This window comes from Mustela lutreola, chromosome 9 (genome assembly GCF_030435805.1).
Source record: "Mustela lutreola isolate mMusLut2 chromosome 9, mMusLut2.pri, whole genome shotgun sequence".
Classification (NCBI taxonomy): Eukaryota; Metazoa; Chordata; class Mammalia; order Carnivora; family Mustelidae; genus Mustela; species Mustela lutreola.
This window is the reverse complement of record NC_081298.1, coordinates 86,147,348-86,172,500: the sequence shown is the minus strand read 5'-3', so window position 1 is coordinate 86,172,500 and position 25,153 is coordinate 86,147,348. Positions and strand designations below refer to the sequence as shown.

Genomic DNA, 25,153 nt, shown 5'->3' with positions numbered 1-25,153 from the left:
AAGGGGACTTCCTATTCCTATTTCAAAGGGCTCATTTCTGCACCCACCCCTGTCAAAGGAGGTCAGAAACACTCAAGTATAAAGTCACTGCACTGCTGTGGCACAAATAGTTTCTGCGGCTAAAATCAAACAAAGACCAATTAAACTAATCATAACGTTCCAGTGAACACAAGGAAGCTCACCTGGTATTCCTGGACTTCTTTCGTGAATTTTCAAATCTACTCAGTTCTTGGTATTATAATTACCTTGACCAAAATACTGTGAAATTACTGCTCTGATCTACTAATGGCTGCAAAAATCAAGTCGTTGTGGTTTCATGCCAAGGGGCCATAGCAAGGTGGCGCAATGATTTCTGACACAGAAGACAACTTCTAAAAACTCAAAAGGGAAAATTAACGGGATGTGGTTTACATTGCCAAGGACTGTTCATTAATTACCAATTTAATCACTGCTGGAGGCATGACATTACAAAAATCTGGCTGAAAGTTCTAATAGATTATGAAGACCACCTAAGAAGAGTGACCAAAAAATGTACAAAACAATTAATACTGTTTCACTGCTATCAAAGACACTCAGATTATTTTACATCAAGTGAAGCAAAGGAATTAGTAGCTTCACAGTGCCACCATTAGGAACTGTAAATACAATGGCATACAATTAGTAATGCACATGTGACTTTTCGTTCAAGGCATATATCCTTGGGAAAGCCAGAACATGATAAGGAGAACAAAAGAAACATTTAAAAAATGAAATGAATAAAGATTTAAACTCTACCCTCATGCATGCTGAGCAACAACAGAATAGGCAATATAAAATACAGCTCTTAGTAATGGTGATATCAACCTGGGATGTTCAACTCTGCACTGAACAGCCATATGGAAAATGTCTACAGCCATTAATAGCCGCATAAAAGGAGTGTTCCTGATGCTAAGACATCTAGCCTTAGCTTTATGAATTCACAGCAATCTCAAATAAATAAGACTTTTGAGGCTAGGGGTTTTTGGCCACATAATAGAAAAGATGCTTGAGTTTTTTTCCTCTCCTAACAATGATGGTGTTTTGTGTGACTTTGAAGATATGCTACCAAGCTAACAATATGTTTTCTAAGAAGTCTAGTAGTCATTGTTAAGATAGCAGACTTCAAATCAACTTAAATTTAGACATAATAGATAAACTATTATTTAAATCATAAGGAATAAAAACCACTGCCTTGTACAGAGGCATTTATACCAAACACAGAAGTACACTGGCATTCTTCTCCTATAAAATGCAACTGTAAAAAAGATTAGCTATACATTTAAAGTGTCTTACTGGTCTGAAACGGATTATGTACATTAAATCTGTCAATTGTGCTGGAGTAAGAAATAAGGAATACATTTTCATCTTAGTGTCCTGGGTATAGACATTCCAGCTCACATAGAGAATAAAAATCTCTAAATAAGACAAAGCTTTCACTCCATATACTATTAAAGGGTTAGATTTCTTTTTGTAATATTTGATGTTTTAAAATTACAAATCCAAAGTTAACTACTTCTTCCTAGTAATAGAACTGATAATATGTGTAATTTGGAAAAATAAAATTTTAGCTTGACCTTAATTTTCAAGCTTAATTCCTAGAGGCTAACCATTTTGTTGTAACATAGCCAGTGTTCATAAACACAGAATATAATCTTATATCATACACATTTTTATGATGTACATAATTAGAATACACATAAACATAAAAACTATGCAAAAAGTTTCTATCTTCAGGTATTACCAAAATGATGGTTAGTGTTTTTTACCAATTGGATGGTAACTGCTTCTTCTATTATCTGGAAAAGATCTCATGATCTTATCTAAATCTGCTACAATTATCAGAATGACAGACTAGTTCCATTAAAATCAATATTTTCCAATTAACATCAAAAGTACAAGGTTGATGTCCTACCTCTTCGCAGGAATGAAATACCTGTTAAAGGTTTAACTCACAGAAGAGCAGCTTGCATTCTTTTGGGTCTCACCAAATAAGCCTTTTAGATTCATTACGAAAGACCAAAAGGAAAAATAAAAAAGGTCACTGTATTTCTTTCTTTCTTTTTTTATTACTGGTCCTTACAGTTAACTAAAGACTGACCAAACTGAAAATCCTTTCCCATGTAGTTTTCCTTAGAGGATTCAAATATTCCTGCAAACCTTCTAGGACTTGCTAATACCTTGCAGTTTGATCCTATTACGCGAGGATGGGCTCCTAACCAATTGATTGTAGTGAGTCACTCATTATCCTTGCAGATTAAAATTCAGGAAAAAACTTTAAGTCTGTTTTATAACAATGTCATTCTTTTCTGATTTTTCTTTAAAAAAAAAAAAACAAAAAACTTCTGGGTACCAACAAGTATCAGCAAACCATTTTCTTTTGCTACGTAATTTATAGCTCAAAAAACTAAAAACAAAACATATTTATAAATTAAAGAATTACCCCAATTCTTTTTAAACTTTTTACTTATAAAATAGATTTTATTCTTTCTTAAAAACATAAAGGTAATAATTAAACTTATATGGCATCATTCTTCTGATATGTTCAAAGTGCTTCACAAATATCCTAACAATTTCAAAGACTGTGAGCAGCAGGATTCTTGGAGTATACTGGCCCTAACCTTTAGCACATAACTGCAAACATCTCCTTCAGTGATCTATATAATTATACGAGCATTATTAAAAGTAATGGATTTATTAAGTTTATTTTTAAAAAAGCAATGAAAATGCGAAGTATCAAGCAAAAGAGACTGAAATAGACTAAATTGTTAAATTCTATTTGTGCATTTCTTGGGAAGAGAGTGTTTGGGGAAATAGAGTAATGAAAAATAATAGAAAAGCAATTTTTTTCTTAAAAAAAGCTATTAGATTTTTCTCAGAGTGTGTTTAAATATACTTTTTAATGAAGAAAGCTCCTTTGGATTATATAATGGCTAGACTGTCAAACTTGCTAAACTCAAGTTGTACTTTGAAAAAAATTATTTTAAGTGCATATGAAAAACCATGAGCAAAACAAATATCATACCTAAAATCTGCATTAATCAAATGTAACATAAGAAAATCTTCACAGAAAAATAGGAATAGGAAGCAAAAAAATATTATTCATAGCGATTCAGAGCAATAAAATGTTTTCCATAGAAAAATTATTTCAGGAAAACACCTGAAAGAGGTTAAATGAACACCTAAAAAAACAGATGCACAAATGAGTCATATCAACTACTAAGAGATTTAAATACAATATGTGCTAGCTTAGCAAGTTCTCATTAAAACATGCAATACAGGTCATGACAAAAATTAAGAAAAATTAAAAGGTTTATAATATCTGTGTTTGTGAGTTGCCATTTAAAATAAATTACAGCTTGACTCTTTCCTGAGTATAATTTAAGTAGAGTCTGTACACAAGGATCCACCAGATAATGTTACCAAGAGTTGTTTTCAGTGTCTTAGAAATTGCTTCCCAGCCTTCCAACCTAAAGCTATACTAATTTATACAAGAGGGAATTTTGGTAGAGTGGTGTGCTTCAAGGTGGAGTTGGGAGCTGAACTCTAATCAGAGGTCCCAGCATATGGGAAGGACAGATGTGTGTAAGGATTTGGTGCATACACGTCATAACAACAAAGAAAGGTATCACAATGTAGGATTCAAAAAAGGAAGAAATGGATGATATGGGGAACTTTAAGTTCCAAGGTGGCCAATGTCATCTCTATAACTAACTCAATAAACAGGGATGGACACTTTTCTGCTCACTGATAATCAATTCTGCTTTAAAGACTTACAGAGAGATATTTTCCCTGTTTACAAACCTTTATTACCAAGAAACTCCCTATAGATAACCCAGATTTTTCATGTTTAAGCTCATATTTTTATTAGTTGACACTGAGAAAATATAAAAAATAGCCTGTCTTTATTTCCTTCATTTATTCATTGAATAAACATTTACTTAAAACTTAGTGATAGGAATATCAGGTTTTTGTACTGTGAATAGCTCACAGCTGAGTGGGAGAAAGATGTGTAAATAGATAATGGTATGGGATAAATGCAATGAGGGAGATATGTACAGCATATTAGAAAAAGATAGAGGAAGGAGAATAGCTTTACTGGAAGGCGTCATGATACAGATACTCCTAGAAGATGTATTTCAGTGGAAACTAACAAGGAAAGAGGGGCATTTCAGGGAGAGAACAGCCAATGCTTAATGCAGGAATTGAAAACTATGCAACATTCTCACTGCCGGCATCTTGGTAGATAGAGACTGTGGAGTGAGGGGCAGGGAGATGAGGATAGAAAGGGAGGGAAAATGATTTGCATGGACCTTTGTATAAGGCCATTTTGTGAAGGTGGGAAGTTTATTCTCTTGGTAAGCAGGAAGGAGTAACCAGAAAGATTTTAAGCTTTCCTATACTCAAATTAGTACTTACACTACTTCCCATTTTTCTCTTCTTTAATATTTTATAAGCCTGTCTTTCCATTTATGTAGATATTTGCTTTCAGGCCTTTATTTCTCTGAATGCTCTATAAATTCTCACTTTCTCTCAGCTCAGAACTAGATAAAAAAGTCTTAAAAGGAGGTAACCTATACTCAGTACATGGACACTGTCCCACACTATATGCATCAGGTACTCCAACACCAATTATTTAAATAACTCTTCTCATTCTTCTTGGTGTTTATCAGAAGGTCCTAGGTTACTTTTATAGAAATGAGTTGAGGGGTGTCTCAGTCTGTTAAGCAACCAACTCTTGATTTCAGCTCAGGTCATGATCTCAGGGTCATGAGATCAAGGTCCACATTGGGCTCGGCACTGGGCATGGAGCCTGCTTAAGACTGTCTCTCCCTCCCCCCACTCACTCATGTTCTCTCTCTTAAAAGACAGAAGAAAAGAAAAGAGAAGAGAAAAGAAGAAGCAGAGTTCAGAAGGAGAAAAGACAGAATTTACTGACAAAGTCCTAAATCAGTGTGGAGTCATCTTCAGTATGGAACAGTAAGCTCTTCAGTGAACTCTTAAAGATTTAAGGTCAATGTCTCATTTATTCAATACTTAAGGTCACTCCTGGGTACCACTTTTTTTTTTTTTTTTTTTTTTAACTCTTAGAAATTCTCAGGTAAACTAAAAACACAAAAAGGAATGGGTAGCAGCAGGTATCTCTCCCCTCCAGCAACTCGACTTTCAGTACAATGGTATATACATTATGATGGGCAAGATAATTTACAAAAAAATTTAAAATAAGAGCACTGTAAATTAAGGCACAAATTAAAACACATAAATAAGTGAAAACAGTAGCAGTGAGTTCACTAAATTAGAAGCCAGCTTTTTTTTTTTTTTTCAGTTAGACCTTCTTTTTATTTACCAGAGGCCTTTTGATCTCTTCAGAGTGAAAGAGATGCTGACATTGAAGTGGGAAAGGCATTAGTCATGGTTCCCTTACCCCCTTCACCGTGGACACCTATTAATTTGAATGTCACACAAGAAAAAAAAAAAAATAAAGAATTTTGCTTTCATTTAAAAATGGAAAAACAGATTTAGAGAAATTAAGCATTTTCCAGTTTTAGTATCACTTAATTCACATTCAATTGCTCCAAAGATGAAACTGAGCATTTTTCCTCTTTCTTTTGTGTCCCAAGTTGGCTATACTAGTTTTTGAAAATATGGACAGTATTGCCAAATAATTCTAATCTGTATGTACAAGAGTTATCAGAAATTATATAGAAAATGATCAAATTAAGAAAACTATTATGTCCCTGGAAAATATATCGACCTGGCATCAAGCTGCATACTAAATTGAAAATCTAAAAAAGCAACAGGAAGGTCTAATTTCTGTATCTGTGCAACCAGACTGATCTGCCATTCTATATTCTCCTTTTTACATCATTTCATTAGTATAAGCTACAAGCCTCACAGAGTACCAAGTGTCAAAACTAGAGTAACAATCACAAAATACACTACCAACTTCATGAAATTTGATTCTCTTCATAAGACATCTACACAGGGCTTGGCTTTTCTCAAAAATGAGCTACAGTAGCACACACAAGAAAGTTTTAAAACAGAATTTATTTTTTATTTTATTTTATTGGAACAGGTTTTGGAGGGGGAAAAGGAGAGAGAAACCCAATGTTGGGCTCAATCTCATGACCCTGAGATTATGACCTGAGCTGAAATCAAGAGTCAGATGCTTAACTGACTGAGCCAACCAGGCACCCCAACAGGAGTTTAAACTATAACTGAGAAGAGGCTGCAACACTATCTCCTATACCACATACTCTTGCTAAACCACAACTTTGATACTCCTCTCATTCAGTGGTGTGGGCCTATGTCTCTGGTATATGTTCTGGGTAGAACTTTGTGTCTGCTTAGGCCACCAGTGTAGCAAAGTGACGCAACATGACTTTTAAAGATAGATCAGAATGCCATGCATGTCTACCTTATTCTCCTGGAACATTTGCTCATAGACTCAGCCACCATGCTATGAGAAAGCTGCAACTAGCCCAAGTGGAGAGGAAACATGGAGAGGCTAGACCAACTGATGTCTAGCAGAGGTCCTCACCAAAACCCAGTCCCAGACACTGTGGAACAGAAATAAGCCATTCCCACAGTATCCTATTCTAATTCCTAAATCACAAATATGTGAGCATAACCAATGGCTATTTCATGCCAGTAAGATGAATTTTTTATGTAACAAAAGATAACCGGAAAGAGGAATGGTAAAGAAAATATTTTGGGGACTGTTTAAAGCATGGTTTCATTTGCAATAGGATACAACCTTGGGTAAGTGGGAAACAAATGCAACAGAGTTACCAGTGTGGCATGTAGCCAGCTAACCATGCAGGAGGGAGCTGCTCTTTCTGGGAAAAACAAATACTATAACAATAAATGAACACAAGACAACCCAAGTCACATTGGTGGTAGTCCAAGAAACAATGAGATATTTTATGAGATACCATGACTATTACTCATCAATCACAAAGAGTAGTCATTGAGAAATTCTTGTCTTCTCAGTGTAAATAGGACTGCTATTTATTAAATCTGCCATTTATTCCACACAGAGTCACAAGTTAGTATCATCAACTGTCAAAGTGAAGAGCTCTTACCACGTTTGTCTTCTTAACACACACATATACATACATTATCTTAGAAATACTGAAGTCAAGTTGGTTTGGGTACACTAAGAAAATAATGTGCCAAAAATACTTCTTTTGGGTACCAAAAATTTCCCTACCTTAAAATAATTATCTTAGCATGTCATATATTTTTTTTAAGATTTTATTTATTTATTTGACAGAGAGAAATCACAAGCAGATGGAGAGGCAGGCAGAGACAGAGAGAGAGGGAAGCAGGCTCCCCACTGAGCAGAGAGCCCGATGCGGGACTCGATCCCAAGACCCCGAGATCATGACCCGAGCCGAAGGCAGCGGCTTAACCCACTGAGCCACCCAGGCGCCCAGCATGTCATATTTTTATAACCTAAAGAATAAAAGGGAAAAAAAATCCCATAAAAGCCATTCATTATACTACCCGCAAGAGATAAATACTGCTACTATTTTGATGATTTTCCTTTCTGTCCTTTTCAATGCATGTAAAAAAAGTCTCTATCATTTCAAAATGGAGTTTATATGCCATATATATTTTACAGACTTCTTTTTATACAAAAGGACATTGTGAGCATTCTCCCATGTCCTTTCAATATTCTTTAAAGACATTATTGTATAGATGTTTAAATGGCTAAATAACAAGTATATTTATGCTATAATTTATTTGATCATTCCTCTATTTTGCAAAATTACCATTTTTTTAGTTATTGCTATTACAAATAACATTGTGATGAAAACCTGCATACTGATCTTTGTTAATAGAATTCCTGGGTAAAGGGGAACGAACATTTCTTTCCAGAAGAGTGTGGCAAGTTACATGAGACCAGCAGTATAAAAGAGTCATCAATAAAACATCACCAGCATCATGTTTCTTAAAATCCAAGCTATATATTTTAGATATGGTAAGATGTCACAACACAGAATAAGAGATGTTTGGGGAGGGGCACTTGGGTGGCTCAGTGGGTTAAGCAGTTGCCTTCGGCTCAGGTCATTATACCAGGGTCCGGGAATCTAGCCCTACATCAGACTCCCTGCTCAGGAGAGAGCCTGCTTCTCCCTCTCCCTCTGCCTGCCACTCCACCTGCTTGTGCTCTCTCCCTCTGTCAAATAAATAAATAAAATCTTTAAAAAAAAAAAAAAGATATCTTGGGGTGCCTGTCTGTCCCAGTCATAAGATCATGCAACTCCTGATATCGGGGTTGTGAGTTTGAATCTCATGTTGGGTGTAGAGTTTATGTAAAAATAAAATTTTAAAAAGAGAGAAATTTTAATAATTTCAATGTTGAATTCACACCAGTATAATTTAAATAAAAGTTTCAAAGTTTAACTTGAGAAATACAGAGTATAGATTACTGGTGCCTTAAACAAAAGAGATGACCCATAAAATATTTGTAAAAGTCTGAACCAAATGAAAAACTAAACACCATCTTTTTAAAAAGTCAGGATACTTGAATTCTAAGTAAGCCTCATGTGTCACTGTCTACAACCTTAGGTAAATTTAAACATTCTTTCCAAACTCATTTTCTTAATCTTAATATAAAAGATAAAACAATAGTATCTATTTCTATTTCACAAGGATGTCAGAAAAATAAAGAAGAAGGAAATATAACACAATGCTTTAGAGACAAAGTCTCTGAAATCAAGAAGTCTAGGTTCAATTCTTGGCTCTGTTACTTTTAACAGTGTCACCATGGGCAATTCATTAATTTGTCAGTTTTCTCAACTGTAAAATAGGGATGATAACACTTAACTCATACAATTATTGTGGAGATTAAATGAGAAAATCCATGTTAAACCACTTAGAATCCTGCTTGATAAACAGCAAGTGCTCAGTAAACATTCAATGATAATTATTTATATATGTAAAATTCACACATAGGTAAAGTAACTAGTTTTAAAAATCTACTTGGCCATTTAAATCATTTAAATAAAATAAAAATAAAATCTACTTGATCATTTAAATCTCAGGTATTCTGAATTTAAAATCAACACACTGGAACAATATAGAGCTATATTCATTCTCCGTGATTTTTAGAGCCTGAAATAATTATGAAACAAAGTTTATCACAAATGACATATAGCATCAACAAAATAAATTTAAAAAAATTTTTTTAATTTTTAAAATTTTTTTTTAAGAGACAGGGAGAGAGAATCTTCAGCAGGCTCCACATCCAGCACTGAGCCCAATGACAGACTCAATCTCAGAACTCTGAGATCATGACCCAATAAGAAATCAAGAAATTGATGCTTAACTGACTGAGCCACCCAGGCATCCCCAAAATAACTTTCTTTTTAAAGGGATAATTCCTTCTGTGGTTCTTCACTTGACTGTATCCTTTTCATCCATCAAATCTTAGTTCAAATGCCCCCTCCTCAAATCACTCAAGCACTCACTTATTTAAATTATCCTCTACTAGGCCACACAGTTTTCACACTCTAGTTATTTATTATTATCTGTCTCTTCCCATCATAATATAAACTCCAAAATGGAAGAAGCTTAACCTTTTCTGTCACCATGAAAATACTTAGTTCAGACACTCAATAAATATCTGGCAAATGACCAACAAATCAATGATCTAACATATGGCTAGGCATTGAAAGAGTTGGCATAGAGGTTACGGAACTTCAAAGATGGCCCAGTAGATTTGGGTTTCTCATTTTTATCATGAACTACAGCTTAAAAATATGGTCTTTTTTGTTTGTTAAATATGTTTTATATCAAGATTGAAGAAGCACATATGTCCACATAACTAAAGGAAGTTTCAGACAAAAATACTATGCTTACTATATGTGATGAATTCTGAGATCTTTATCTGATTCTATTCTATTCCTTTTCATTAAAAATAAACTAATTACTGCAGGCCACTAAACTGCTTTTATATCATATTATTGTGTAAAAACTTGTCGTGTGAAAAACACTGCTCAAGGTCAGAGGTTATTAAGCTCGTACCTGAAAGGAAGGTTCAAACATGTGCATGGATAGGAAGAAATAAGTATCTGATCACAGATGACAAAATCACCTATATAGAAAATCTGAAAGAACTGGGAAAAAAGAATCTCCTGGAACTAAAAAGCAATTATAGCAAGGCTGTAGGATATAAGGTTAATATTCAAAAGACATCTGCTTTCCTATATACCAGCAGTGAACAAGTAGAATTTGAAATTAAGAACAAAATCCATTCACATTAATGAAATCTAACAAAATATGTATAAGATCTATATGAGGAATATAAGGAAATCAAAAAACTAAATAAATGAAGAGATATTCTATGTTAATCAGTAGGAACACTCAATTTGCAACAGACACATCTGATAAAAGGCTATATCCAAAATACACAAAGAACTACTGAAACTCAGCAATAAAAAAGCAACCAACCTGATCAAAAAATGGATCAGTGACCCTTATGGACACCTCACCAAAGGAAGATTTACAGATTGCAATTATGCATATGAAAAGATGCTTCACATCATTTGTCATCAGGGAAATGTAAATTAAAACAATTAGATACCACTAAACACCTATTAGAATGGCCAATATCTGGAACACCGGCAACACTCAACGCTGAGTGAAGACGTGGAGCACCACAAGAAACTCTCACACACTACTAGTGGGAATACAAGATGGGACAGAGATTTCAGAAGACAGTTTGGCAACTTCTTATGAAAGTAAACATACTCCTAGCAATCACACTCCCTGGTAATTACCCAAAGAAGTTAAAAACTTGTCTCCACACAAACACCTGCACGTGAATGATTATAGCAGCTTTATTCATAATAATCCAAAACTGGAAGCAAACAAGTAGTCCTTTAGTAGGTGAATGCAAAAGCTGTGGTACATCCAGATAAGGGAATAGTATTCAGCACAAAAAGAAATGGATTTTTCTAGCAGTGAAAAACATGGAAGAACATTAAATGCATATTACTAGGTGAAGGAAGACAATCAGAAAAGGCTATAAACTCTATAATTCCAACTCTATGACCTTCTGAAAAAGGCAAAATTATAGAGACAGTGAAATTAGGTTGCAGGGCTTGGGAGTGGTGGAAGGTGCAATAAAAAATTCTTAGAAAATCTGTAATAATGGATACATTTCATTACACATTTGTCCAACTCAAAGGATGTAAAATACCAAGAGGGAACCACAATGTAAGCTATGGACTTTGGGTGATTATGATGTGTCAGTGTCTAACAAATGTATCACTCTGATGTGGGATGTCATTAAGAGGAGAGGCCATGCATGTGTAGGTGCAGGGTATATATGGGAAATCTCTGTACCTTCCCCTCAATTCTGCTGTGAACCTAAAACTGCTATGAAAAAATAAAATCTTAATTAAAAAAAAAAAAAAAAAAGAGCATGCAGTTTTGTATATATGAGTTTGATGGTAAGGCAGAATGTCATAATTTTCAGATTCATGAGGAATCTGTTCCCTTAAATTTACGGGTTTCAATTATCATGTATTCATTATTATTTGTGAAGCACTATACAAAAATATATATAAAAATGTGGGGTTTTAAAATTTTTTATTTTTATTTATTTTTAAAAATTTTATTTATTTTGACAGGGAGAGAGCACAAGCAGGGTCAATGGCAGACAGAGGGAGAGGGAGAAGCAGGCTCCCAGCTGAGCAGGGAGCCCGATGTGCAGCCAGATGGGAACATGATCTGAGGTGAAGGCAGCCACTTAACTGACTGAGTCATCCAGGCACCTCTAAAAATGTGGTTTAATTTAGGGGTGGCAGTGTATGATAGAGAAGAGCACTAATTCTATAGTCTCAGAAAGCTCAAGTTCAAATCCTAGATTCATCATTTACTAATTCTGCAACTTTGTACAAATTATCTTACCTATCAGTCTCAGTTTTCTTATCTGGAAAGTAGTTGAACATCTATTTCATGGAGTTAAGTAAAATAAAAATTATATAAAACATCCATCATAGGGGCCCCTGGGTGGCTCAGTGGGTTAAGCCTCTGCCTTTGACTCAGGTCATGATTTCGGGGACCTGGGATCGAGCCCCACATCAGACTCTCTGCTCGGCAGGGAGCCTGCTTCCCCCTTCTGTCTCTGCCTGCCTCTCTGCCTACTTGTGATCTCTGTCAAATAAATAAATAAAACCTTAAAAAAAGCCAAACAAAAAAACCCCCATCCAGGGCGCCTGGGTGGCTCAGTGGGTTAAGCCGCTGCCTTCGGCTCAGGTCATGATCTCAGGGTCCTGGGATCGAGTCCCGCATCGGGCTCTCTGCTCAGCAGGGAGCCTGCTTCCGTCTCTCTCTCTCTGCCTGCCTCTCCGACTACTTGTGATTTCTCTCTGTCAAATAAATAAATAAAATCTTTAAAAAAAAAAAAAAAAAAAAAAAAAACCCCATCCATTATAGAGCCTGCATTAAATGGCAGCTATTCAATAAATGGTAGGCATCATTATTAGATTCTAATATTTCCAAAAAAAATTAACTTCCATAGCTAAAATATAATCTTAAAGAAAGTATAATTAAGTTACAAAATGTAAAGTAATAAAAATAGATTATTCATGTGTATGTAGAAATTATATTCTAAAATCTGACTCTTCCTCATAGCTGACACTGCTGTATAGAAATAATTACAACATGTTCTTCCAAGTATGAATTTATCAGCTCAATAAATATACCAAGTGAACCCCCTCACTCTGCCGCCTCATATTAAAAGTCTACGGAAAATGATTTAGCAAGAACAAACTGATGGTTCCAAGAGGGAAGGTGGGTAGGGAGATGGGTGAACTAGGTGATGGATTTGTAAGTGTTCTTGTCATGATGAGCACCAGGTGATATATAGAATTGTTGAACCACTATATTGTACACCTAAGCTAATATAACACTGTACATTAGCTAACTGAAATTAAAAACTTAAAAAAAGACTTAGCAAAAGTATAAATAAATTACTCCCCTCACCCCCATGATTGCAATTAACAATCTATGGCTTTTTAACCAATGTTCCTCACATCACTTAGCTGCCTGTTGCAGAGTGGTGTGGCTGTGTTGGTATTCTGTTTATTCCCCGCTTTTAAAGCTGCATCTCTTCTTGCTTGCTCAAGCAGAACTCTTGCTCTTTCTTTAAGTTCTTCTTGTCTTGATAACATTCGATGCTTAAAACCAAAAATACAGAATTAGGAACTCAAAAAAGCCCCATATAACCTATATTTATAGATTAATCAATGGTTTTGTTATCTGTCAAAATAACAGAGATCAGGAATAAGACTGTAGTTTTATAAGATTACTTAAAGAAAATATTAATGTTGACTAGAAACTATAGAACATCTTGACACACAGGAAGTATATCTTTACTACCTGACGCTGGATTACATTTAATTTCCATTTGTGTTAGAATATATTCCCATAAAATATAATGTCCATGTGTATATTACATACATTCTTCATATTTGCTAATCACAATATAACCTGGAAAAGACATTTAAAAAAATTTCATTTCTTATAGTTTTATAGGACTGATAATAAGGTATCTTCCAAATATATTTGTTGAAAGATATTAAACATTTTTGGCAATAATTCTTTAAATCCTTGACAATTAACATTTATAGAAAATTCAAAACTATCATATTTTGTTTAAAAAAAAATAAGCTTGGTTTTCTCTAATGCTCACCTACCTTACAACAAAACAATTAACTACATCAGCAATGGAAGAGTATTTTCTTGGATTGATTTGTAATATTACAATATATTTTTGGGTAACAACAGGTAATGACCATCAATGGAAATCAGTTCTCAAATGATAACATTAATTCAAAGCACAAATATCCATAATGTTTATAGTTCAAATTCCTTTTTTCATCCAAAAAATAGCCAACTTCTGGCTTTAGATAGCTATTACTATTACTCTGATATTTGATTTCTTCCCTGTCATTGTATAGTTTTGATTCAATTGTAAGTAGCATTCATGGTGAAGGAAGAGGTAATAAACAGTAAACATATAACTTAATTTGGCCTAATGTGAAACTTAAAAAATTATTATATGATTTTTAGGTCTCATTGAGATTTTTATGTTTTAATATAACTTTTTTAAAACTCCTGCAGTCTCAAGCAAGGGAAGTTTTTTAAAAGTATGCAGTTCAGTGGTTTTTACTACATTCACAAGGTTGTGAACCATCAACACTATCTAATTCCAGAACATTTTCATCACCCAAGATTTTAAGAGGATTAAACAAAAATTCTTCACTTAATAGTTATAATTGAAATGTATAAGTGATAATGATAGACTTTTCGTCATGTGTATAGGACACAATAGAATAGGATTGGTGATTCTAGTTACAAATCAACACTTTATCTAAAACAGACCAGATTAATTAAAGGGAACACTGCAGTCAAGACATGTCTTGCAGTTAAGACATCAGGCTTGCAGTCAAGACATCAGGCTATTAATCCTTCTTCCACTAATAATAAGCAATGTAACACTGAAGAGGTCACTTAAAAAGCTATACTGTATTCCCTTACATGACACTTAAGTACCTTGGAGTAAGAAAGACCTTGGTTCAAATACTAGATACAACACCTAATTGTGGACCTATTGCTCAATCTCTCTATACCTCAGTTTCCTCATTTGTAAAATGGGGAAAAAATAGACTAACTCTCATAAGTATAAAGATTAAGTGAAATAGTGTAATGTACTGAGCACTAGAAAAATGTTAACTATTATTATATTTTTAAAAATATTTCAATTGCCTCATGTTTGAAATCCCACCAGCTCTAAAACTGGTAACTAGAATATATCATCTTTACAATCCTATGGTCTCTAGGGATACCTTGGTGGCTCAGTCAGTTAAGTGTCTACATGGGGCTCCCTGCTCAGCAGAGAGTCATCTTCTCCTTCTCCCTCTGCACCTGCCTTTCCCCAGCTCGTGTTCTCTCTCTCAAATAAATAAATATAATCTTTAAAAAAAATCCTACTGGTTCTAAATTCCATGAGTCTACAGACATTTAGGGATTCTAGTTAGCTACACAGACAGTGAAAGACTGCTTTGGTCTTAAGAGCACACAGAAATAAACTTTTTTCTGATTACAAATACGATTCATATTTATTATAAAAATTTTAGAAAATACATAAAAGTAAAAAGAAAAGGAAAAATAATCAGTGGCATCATGTTCTCTGATTTCAAACTATATCACAAACCTACAGTAATCAAAACAGTATGGTACTGGCATAAAAACAGACACATAGATCAAGAGAACAAAATAGAGAGCACAGAAATAAACCCAAGCATATATGGTCAATTAATTTACAACAAAGGAGCTAAAAATATACAATGGAGAAAGGACAGTCTCTTCAATAAATGGTGTTGGGAAAAACAGAGAGTCACATGCAAAAGAATAAAACCAGGTGCCTATTAACTCAAAATGGATTAAACACTTGAATAAAAAAATATCTGAAACCATAAAACTCTTAGAAGAAAACATAGTTGGTAAGCTTGACAACAGTCTCGGTGATGATTTTTTTGGATTTGACACCAAAAGCAAAGGCAACAAAGGCAAAAATAAACAAGTGGGACTACGTCAAAATAAAAAGTTTCTGCAGAGTCAGGGAAAATATCCACAAAACAAAAAGCTAGTCTAATGAATTGGAGAAAACATATGCAAATCATGTATCTGGGAAGGGGTTAATATCCAAAATATATAAAGAACTCATATAACTCAATAGCAATCCAATTAAATAATAGGCAGAAGATTTAAATAGACTTCTTTCCCAAAAAAGACATACAAATGGCCACAGGTACACAAAAACATCTTAACATCACTAATTATCAAGGAAATGCAAATTAAAACCACAAGGAATTATTTCCTTGTACCTGTTAGAATGGCTATTATCAAAAAGATAAGGAATAACAAATGTTGGTGAGGATGTGGAGCACTGTTGGTGGGAATGTAAATTGATGCAGCCACTGTGGGAAATAGGATGGAAGGTCCTCCAAAAAATTTAAAATAGAACTACCATACGATCCAGAAAATTCCACTTTTGGGTATTTATCCAAAAAATGCAAAAAACTAACTCAAAAAAATGTATGCACCCCTATGTTCACTGCAGCATTATTAGTTTTTAAAAAGATTTTATTTATTCATTTGAGAGAGAGGGACAGAGCACAAGCAGGGGGAATGACAGAGGAAGAGGGAGAAGCAGGCTCCCTGCTGAGCAAGGAGCCTGATGCACAGCTCCATTCCAGGATCCTGAGATCATGACCTGGGCCAAAAGCAGTCACTTAACCAACTGAGCCATCCAGGTACCTCTATTATTATTATTTTTAAAGATTTTTTTATTTGAGAGAGAGAGAGGCCTTGCATGTATGCACACTCCTGGTGCTCAAGCTGGGGAGGAGCAGAAGGAGGGAATCCCCAGGCAGACTTCCTGCTGAGTACAGAGCCCATCCCACAACCCATGAGATCATGACCTGAGCCAAAACTAAGAGTCCAACACCCAGCCCACTGAGCCACCCAGGTGCCCCAACTGCAGCATTATTTACAATAGCCAAGGTACAGAAACAATCTAAGTGCCTACTGATGTATAAGTGGATACACACACGCACACACACACACACCCTACACTCTGTGGCACATTAATCAGCCATAAAAAAAAATGAAATCTTGCGATTTGTGGCATGTGCAGATCTTGAAGGCGTTAGGCTAAGTCAAATAAGACAAAGATGAATTGGTATTCATCTTTATCTTATTTCCATATATTTACCATATGATTTTACTTGTATGCAAAATCTAAAAAAAAAAAAAAGGCAGAACCCCCTAAAACCCAAAAACCTAGCTTACAGATACAGAGACCAACTGGTAGTTGCCAGAGGCTGGGAGTAGGATGTGTATAAAATGGGTGAAGGGAGTCGAGAGGTATGCAATTCCAGTTATAAAATAAATAACTTATGGAGATATCATGTATGGCATGGCAACTATAGTTAGTAGCACTGCATTGCATATATGAAAGTTGCTAAGGCAGTAGATCTTAAATGTTCTGGTCACAAAAAAAATTTTATAACTATGTACAGTGATGGATGTTAACTAGGCTTACTGTGATGGTCATTTTACAATGTATACAAACATCAAATAATTGTTATATACCTGAAACTAATATAATATGTCAATTATACCTCAATAAAAAAGAATTATTTGAAAATAAAAAACAAAATAAAGATAATTAGCAATCTTGGTACCCAGCAATAATCACTGTAGAATCATGTTTTTTATTTTTTTTATTTTTTATTTTTTTTAAAGATTTTATTTATTTATTTGACAGAGAGAAATCACAAGTAGATGGAGAGGCAGGCAGAGAGAGAGAAAGAGGGAAGCAGGCTCCCTGTCGAGCAGAGAGCCCGATGCGGGACTTGATCCCAGGACCCTGAGATCATGACCTGAGCCGAAGGCAGCGGCTTAACCCACTGAGCCACCCAGGCACCCTTAGAATCATGTTTTTTAAACTTAACATTCTATTGTGAGAATATTCTCATGTAAGTATTTTAAAAATATTTTTAAACATATATTTTATACTTTTACCCAGCATTCTATTATCATACTTTAACTTGCCTTATATTATTAGGTATTTATGTTGTTTATAATTTTTCACTATCATTAATAATGTTTTAACATCTTTGTTACAGGGGTGCCTGAGTGGCTCAAGTCAGTTAAGTGTCTGACTCTTGATTTGGGCGCAGGTCATGATCTCAGGTCATGAGATCAAGCCCCACACTGGGCTTTGCATAGGCATGCAGCCTGCTTAAGATTCTCTCCCTCACCCTCTGCCATTCCCACCCTCCTCCCAACCTCCCGCTCTCTCTCTCTCTCAAAAAAAAAAAAAAAAAAAAAAAAAAACTTTATACATAAATTCTTGTATACAATTCTGATTATCCTAGGGAAAATAGTTCCTGGAGGTAGAATCTAATGAGATGAACATTTTTAAGGGACTTGATGTACATTGCTAAATTTCCCTTCAGTAAATTTGACTATTTTACATCTGGGCTGATTATCTTTAGTGCTATTATGTTGAAGAGATAGTATGAATATATAGCTTAGGAGCACAGACTCTGGAGTCAGAAAACACTGGTTTTGAATTCAAACTTTAACACTTATTAAGTCACCTTAGGCAACTCTGTAAAGCCCAGTCTTCCCATATATTAAATAGAATTTAACCACTTACCTCATGGGTTATAAAGTTTAAGAGAGATATGTGTAAGATATATAAAGGTCATCATATGTATTAGCCACTCAAATGAGCAACATTATGACTTTCAATGCTATACAGCCATATTAAATCATCAAATTTCCTCTAATTTAATGTCATTAGTTACTAGACATATTATTTTATGAATGACTATGAAAGAATAAACACTGTCAAACTCTAACATACTATCTATTATAAGTAGGATCTTGATTTCAGAGAAGCTAAAATGTAAAAAGATGCATATCTTTGCACTGATGAAACGGTGTGTGTAAAAGAAAAACAGATTTTTTTTATTATTCAAATTTAGATGCTAAAATTGTCTAATTTTAAAAACCTATGAAATATTGTAGTCACATTACAATTTTTTGTATCAGGCAGTACTTCTGACAAAAAAAATAAAAAATAACAAACTTTTAACTTTACCCTAAACAAAATACTGACCATTAAATCAAGGGACAATAAACAAACATATATGAAGTTGTAAATAGATACTGCCTCTATTTTTTTTTTTTTTTAAAGATTTTATTTACTTATTTGACAGTGAAAAACACAATGAGAGAGGGAACACAAGCCAGGGGTTGGGGGAGAGTGAGAAGCAGGCTTCCTGCCAAGCAGGGAGCCTGATGCAAGGCTTGATCCCAAGACCCTGAGATCATGACCTGAGCCGAAGGCAGAGGCTTAACCCACAGAGCCACCCAGGCACCCCTAAGATGTGAGAGAGTTTTAGAGCTAAAAAGACTCTTAGAGATTATTTCATTTAACTTATGTGGAAAATCAGATTTAAAATATTTAAATGGCTAATTAACATGTCACACTGGTAATTATTAGCAGAGTCAAGATGAGAATCCAGATGTACTGATTCCCAGTCTGGAGTATTTTTAATTTTTAAACATTAATCAATTTCTAGATTTAGCTAAATACATTTACCTTACAAATCTGGGTTATAAGAAAGATCTGTCTTGGGTAATACTTAGAAATTAGGCTCACCAAATTCTGCAGTTATTAATCCCTAGATGTTTCTTTCCTTTTCTCTTTCTTTCTTTTCTTCCTTTCTTTCTTTCTTTTTTAAAGATTTTATTTACTCCTTTGAGGGAGAGACAGAGAGAGAGAGCACAAGCTGGAGGGAAGGGTCAGAGAGAGAGGGAGAAGCAGGCTCCCCACTGAGCAGGGAGCCCGACAGGAGGCTTCATCCCAGGATGGATCCCAGAAATGATCCCAGAAGATGCTTAACCAACTGAGCCACCCAGGAGCCCCGCTAGATATTTCTCAATTATTTACTATGTATGCTGTATCTGATCACTTGAAAGCTTTTTTGTACTAAAAGTTATGTACTTAGAACCTTTGACTTGAGATTTTTGACTAGAAGAACAGTGGCTTGCTTTGTTAGCTACTCTATTTCCTTGATTCAAAGATGTGTATGTTTTCTTAACACCTCTGAAAACTTAAAATTGATGGCATCTTATAATCTGTGCCAGCCAGGTGGTAGTCAAGATAGCCATCAATGCCTACCTATGCATGTGTTTGTTATTTCAGGTGACAAGACTTCAATCCCTTGATGTTTCAGTCAACAACCACTTGAGTAGTATTTAAAAATGGAATATAACTCCAGGTTATTATCTGAAAATCTTATTTTGGGATCTTCTGATAAGGTCAAGAAAGTGCTATTATCAATGAGTATTACTGAAAAGAAAACCCCAGAGACAACTGTAAAGAAATCTGGTGTAATTCAGAGGTCTCAAATTTTTTGATCTCAGAATCCTTACATGTGCTTAAAAATTATTGAGGATCTTAAAAAGCTTTTGTTTATGTGGGTTATATCTATTTATACCTATCATTTTGGAAATTAAAACTGAGAAGTGTTGGAAATATTTATTCATTCCTTTAGAAATAAGTATAATGAGGTGCCTGGGTGGCTCAGTTGGTTAATCCTCTGCCCTCTGAGGATTATGATCTCGGGGTCCTGGGATTGAGACCGTGTCTGGCTCAGGCCTCAGCAGGGAGTCTGCTTTTCCCTCTGTCTCCATGCACCTCCCCCCCCCAATTGCTCTCTCTCTCTCTCTCAAATAAATAAAATTCTTAAAAAAAAAAAAAGAACTATAATAAACCCATTAGATGTTAACATTCTAACAAAAAATAATACTTAATGGGGCGCCTGGGTGGCTCAGTGGGTTAAAGCCTCTGCCTTCGGCTCAGGTCATGATCCCAGGGTACTGAAATCGAGCCCTGCGTTGGGCTCCCTGCTCTGCAGGAAGCCTGCTTCCTCCCCTCTCTCTCTCTCTCTGCCTGCCTCTCTGCCTACTTGTGATTTCTCTCACTCTGTCAAATGAATAAAAAAATAATAATAATACTTAAAAAAAACAAAAATAAGTGAGAATGGCATTATTTTATATTTTTTGGAAATCTCTTTTATGTCTGGCTCAATAGCAGGCAGCTGGATTCTCATATCTACATTTTTTAAAAAGACTATTTATTTATTTGAGAGAGAAAGAGAGAGAAACAGAGCACAAGGTGGGGGCAGGGGAGGGTCAGGGTCAGAGGGAGAAGTAGACTCCCTGCTGAGGAGGAAGCTTGATGTGGGGCTCGGTCCTAGGACCCCAGGATCACGACCTGAGCCAAAGGCAGATGCCCAACCAACTGAGCCACCCAGGCTCCCCTCATATCTACTTTTATATTCAATCTTTTGAGATATCACAAATCGTGTGGCCTCCAGAAAACACCACTGTATAGCTGTGAGAGAATGAAAGTGAAAAAGGTAAATAATGTTCTATTATTATTATGAAAGTAGTTTCAACTTTGAGGGCCTCTGAAAGAGGTTAGGAGAGCCTCAGAGGTCTCCAGATCATACTTTGGGAATCACTGCTATAACATCATGCTTCTGATGGCACAGAGCACAACACTGTGTGGAAAACCAGGAAAAATTCCAAATCAAAAAGAAGAGTTGGATTTCAAATTCTAATTCTAAATCAGTTATATATTAACCAATTTACTTTACTTAAACTTTTTTATGTTTACTCAGAGTGTTACATGATTAAAAAATCTATGCTTGAATAAGTCTAAAAGAATTCATTCAATAGGTATAAAATAAAAATTGTATGTGATAAGAAAACCATTTATCATAGTTTACTGGCAATGTTTTTCTTTCTTTTGGTACATAAAATAATGGTATGTCTTATAATTGATGGTGCCAGAGATTCAATTAAATATAGCAAATATTATAAGGTCAAATTTGTCTCATATTCCCCTTATGAGGAGGAATCTGGATGTTACTGGAGTTTTTAACCACAAGTAACAATGGAACTGAAAACACCAATTACAATGCAATTAAAATGTTTGAAGAAAATACTTTAAATGGGAAATATTTAATTTAGCATTACACATTTTCAGAATGATACTCCTAGTAAATGGAATAGTGAAATATCTTTGACTTATTCTCACAGTGAAATGTTCTGTTTTTATAGGTAAATAAAATTTTGATTTGAAAAGCTGACACTACTCTTTAATCTTCAAATTTGTATTTATTTGTAGGCTTAAAATAGTATATCATAAACTTTAAATGAAGTGCAGGTATAGTGTAGATTTTTCTATAATGGTTAATTACATTTCACCTTTAATCATCTGTAGCATTTGAAAGTGCTCTATGAACACAAAAAACCCAAAAATATTCAGAACAACTATTTACTAAATATAGTACTCATCATTCTAACTTACCTGGACTGTTTTTGTGGAATGATCTGCATGATTTAAAGTGGTTCTATCAGTATCTGGATCAGACTCTGTCTGCCTCAGGGAAGTACGTTTTTTCTTTGTAAGGTCTGCATCTCTATTGTATGAGTATCCAAGTTTGGAAGTAGGAGATAAACTTGGTTTTTTGATCGGTGATTCAGGATCTGATCTGTACTCTAAGGGTCTAGAATTCTCTAATTTTTCTTTTTCCAAGTTATTACTGATATCTAGAGTCTGAAGCTTTTGTTCCTCTGTCTCCTCACAAATAAAGGGTGGAGACACATCCTTCTTCTTATCACTGACATATAAGTCACTTAATTCTAAAGTCTCAGCTTTCAGTGGTCTCTTCTTGCCTAACAGAACTTGTGCGTGGGTCGAATCTATACTGTAACATATTCCAGGGTCATCGGATCCTGAAGTCCTTCCAGAGCTCTGCTGGGACTTTTGGGGTTCTGTGTCACTTTTAGTCCTGCGACAGTAAGGGGAGGCTGTGCTTGGACTAAGATGATCATCAGGAGTCTGATGTTCACTTTCTGACTCTCCAACCCCACTATCATTTACAAATACAGAGTCGTCTTGTGATAAGAAGTCCACCGCTCCGCTGGTAGGTTGCTGCAGTTCAGGTTCCCGTTTCAGATCACTAAGCTCAGCATAAAATTTTTCCTGATCAACAGAACTGTTTGTATCTGTTTCATAGTTTCCAACTTTATATGTGCTTTTACTGCTGTTCTCCTCTATCTGGACAACATTCAGTTCTTGGCCACTGAAATGTGCCCTGATTTGATAGAGGTAAGTCATAACAGTCAGTTTGTCAGGAATTGCTAATAAAACCATATCAGAAGGTTCCAACAATCGGGAAATTCCTATGCTGGCAAATCCATCATATGCCTTCAAAGAAAGGAAAAACAAAGATATATTGAATAGTTCAAACAATCCATGCACTTTAAAAACAGCAGAAGAATAGATATTAGTTAGACATATTGTGGGGAATGTTACTGAATCATTATGCTGCATACCTAGAACTAATATAATGTTATGTGTTAATTATACTTCAATAAAAAAAGTTAAAAAATAAAGTTTAGTTCTCATTTTAAAAAAAGCAAAATTTTAATGGATTTTGTTGTTGTTGTTGGAGGGCATACTCTGTTACTGATATAACTGATACAAAAACAGAACAAAATTCCATGTCAGAAATTTGTAAAAGTAGGGTAGGTACAAGAAAAAGTTTCTTAATTGATAACAATTGAAATGCTCTTTTCTAATAAAGAAAATAAGCAAAATTTAGAATTAAAACAAAAAAACTTAGAATCAATTTTTATAAGGAACTAAGGTATAAAGAAATAATAATCTGGAGTTTTATCATTCCTATCAACATCTCTTTAACATGTTCATATAACTGCAGTGATTTGTGAAGAAAAAGGATAGCTACATATCCCCAAAGACCTAATCCTAGATTACCTAGTATAAAATACAAATTATTTAAGCCTAGAAATGTAGACACATTTTCTAAATGCCCAATTAAGACTGATTTTCATAATGATAAGAGTGACTGCATTTTCACTTCATCCATTTTGGAAAGAATGAAATGTTTTGAGTAGTACAACTTAGTTGAGAATGTGAGGCTGCATTGTATTATTTTTGTTAGCCTTTAAATGACGGTGGCACATCAGGTTTTTCTAGTTTTGAAGAATCAAAGCTGTTTCTCAATTTACAATTAATTATTACTATCCTGAACTAACCCTTTAAAACAGCACTGTGTTGCTAGGAAGCATTAAAAATACGGTTAAAGGTTCAGATATACCCTCTAAAAATATACAGACCTTCTAGTTGTATTCTCACTTTGGAATATAAAATGTCTGCCTTTGTAACAACCTAGATAAAGGATCATAATTCAAAATTTTTCTTAAAAGAAAGGCTAGGGAATTATGTAACAATTTAGAAGGAATTACTCTTTTGCACTTACATGTTAAAGTGCATTTTTACCTTTGAATTTAATCCTTGTCTCATATTCTTCCTGAGTTTAGTAAATGTTGTGGAAGAAGTAAGAAAGAAAATGAAAAATAAATTGCAATATTAAAACCTCTTCAATTTTCACAGCACTGTTTCATAATATAGGTACCTCAAAATATTGACTCAAGAGAATGGCTCAGTGGTGTGCATGTTTAGGCCTGTTTGTTATTTTACATGTTTTAGGAAAATTAAAGTCATTTTCCTCCTCATGTGTCTTGACAACTTGATTGACAGACATCAATTGCAGACCATCAAGAAAAGCACCACAGGCAGTATTTTAAACATTTCCCAATTATCTAAAACACTGACATACTGGTTAAGATCATATGTCACAGGTAAATACCTTTTTTATTTAGCACTTTTTACAGACCTAGGAAAATGATTAGCTTCCTTGTGGGGAATCTCCTGCTAATGTTTTGCTTCATGTAGCAATTCATTTTATGCACACTAACTGCTCTTAAAAAAAAATTTTTTTTAAAAACAAACCGGGTTTCTTGTAAGCGAGGTCAAGATTTTATGAAGGGATTTTCCCATAGGTTAACCTCTTTTCCTGTGGTAAATCACCTGTCTTTTTAGCTGTTTGTGTGTGGAGAAAAAGAAGAGGTCTTTCAAAGAAAATTGTCTTATTCATTTCTAGATGTTATTTAATTGGTAAGGAGGAGTCACTGCCAGTTATGTTATGCATCTGCATGGAACTTAAGACACAGGCATTGTTTCTCTCTCTGCTTTAAGTCCAATCAAGGGCAGATGGGGTTATCGGGAAGAACTGTATGAAGCCGGAAATAAACCTGCAGGTAGCAACTGATACTCAACTTAGATATCAGGTAGGAAGTTTCGAAGTGATGAAAAGGAAAGATTGTATAACAATTATTTATTCAACTGTTCAATGAATAGGATCATCTAAATTAAAACCCTTTTAAAAAGCCATAAGTATCTGCCTTGGAAGATCTGAGAAAAAATTTAATAGGATATTCTTCTCCACATAGCAATAAGTAAACCCAAGACATGCTTATCGTTATTACTGAAAAAATAATGTGAAGTGTGACCTAAGCTTTAAGGCAAATCTCCTGACTCTTAAAAATACACAGCTGGGTACAATCAACAACGTTTCCTTTTCAAAATTTCAAACAG

The 25,153-nt window shown here is 34.7% G+C and overlaps 1 protein-coding gene across 10 annotated transcripts in view; it reads right to left on the bottom strand.

Moving 5' to 3' along the window:
* Positions 1-25,153, bottom strand: part of EHBP1 (EH domain binding protein 1) — a 376,969-nt gene that overhangs the window by 75,457 nt on the left and 276,359 nt on the right. For all 10 annotated transcript variants that reach the window (XM_059187792.1, XM_059187791.1, XM_059187789.1 and 7 more), the window contains 2 exons: positions 21,998-22,900; positions 13,068-13,211 (listed from right to left, as the gene is read on the bottom strand). In XM_059187792.1, the coding sequence (XP_059043775.1) occupies positions 13,068-13,211; positions 21,998-22,900 (1,047 nt within the window). The remainder of the gene's footprint in view (positions 1-13,067; positions 13,212-21,997; positions 22,901-25,153) is intronic.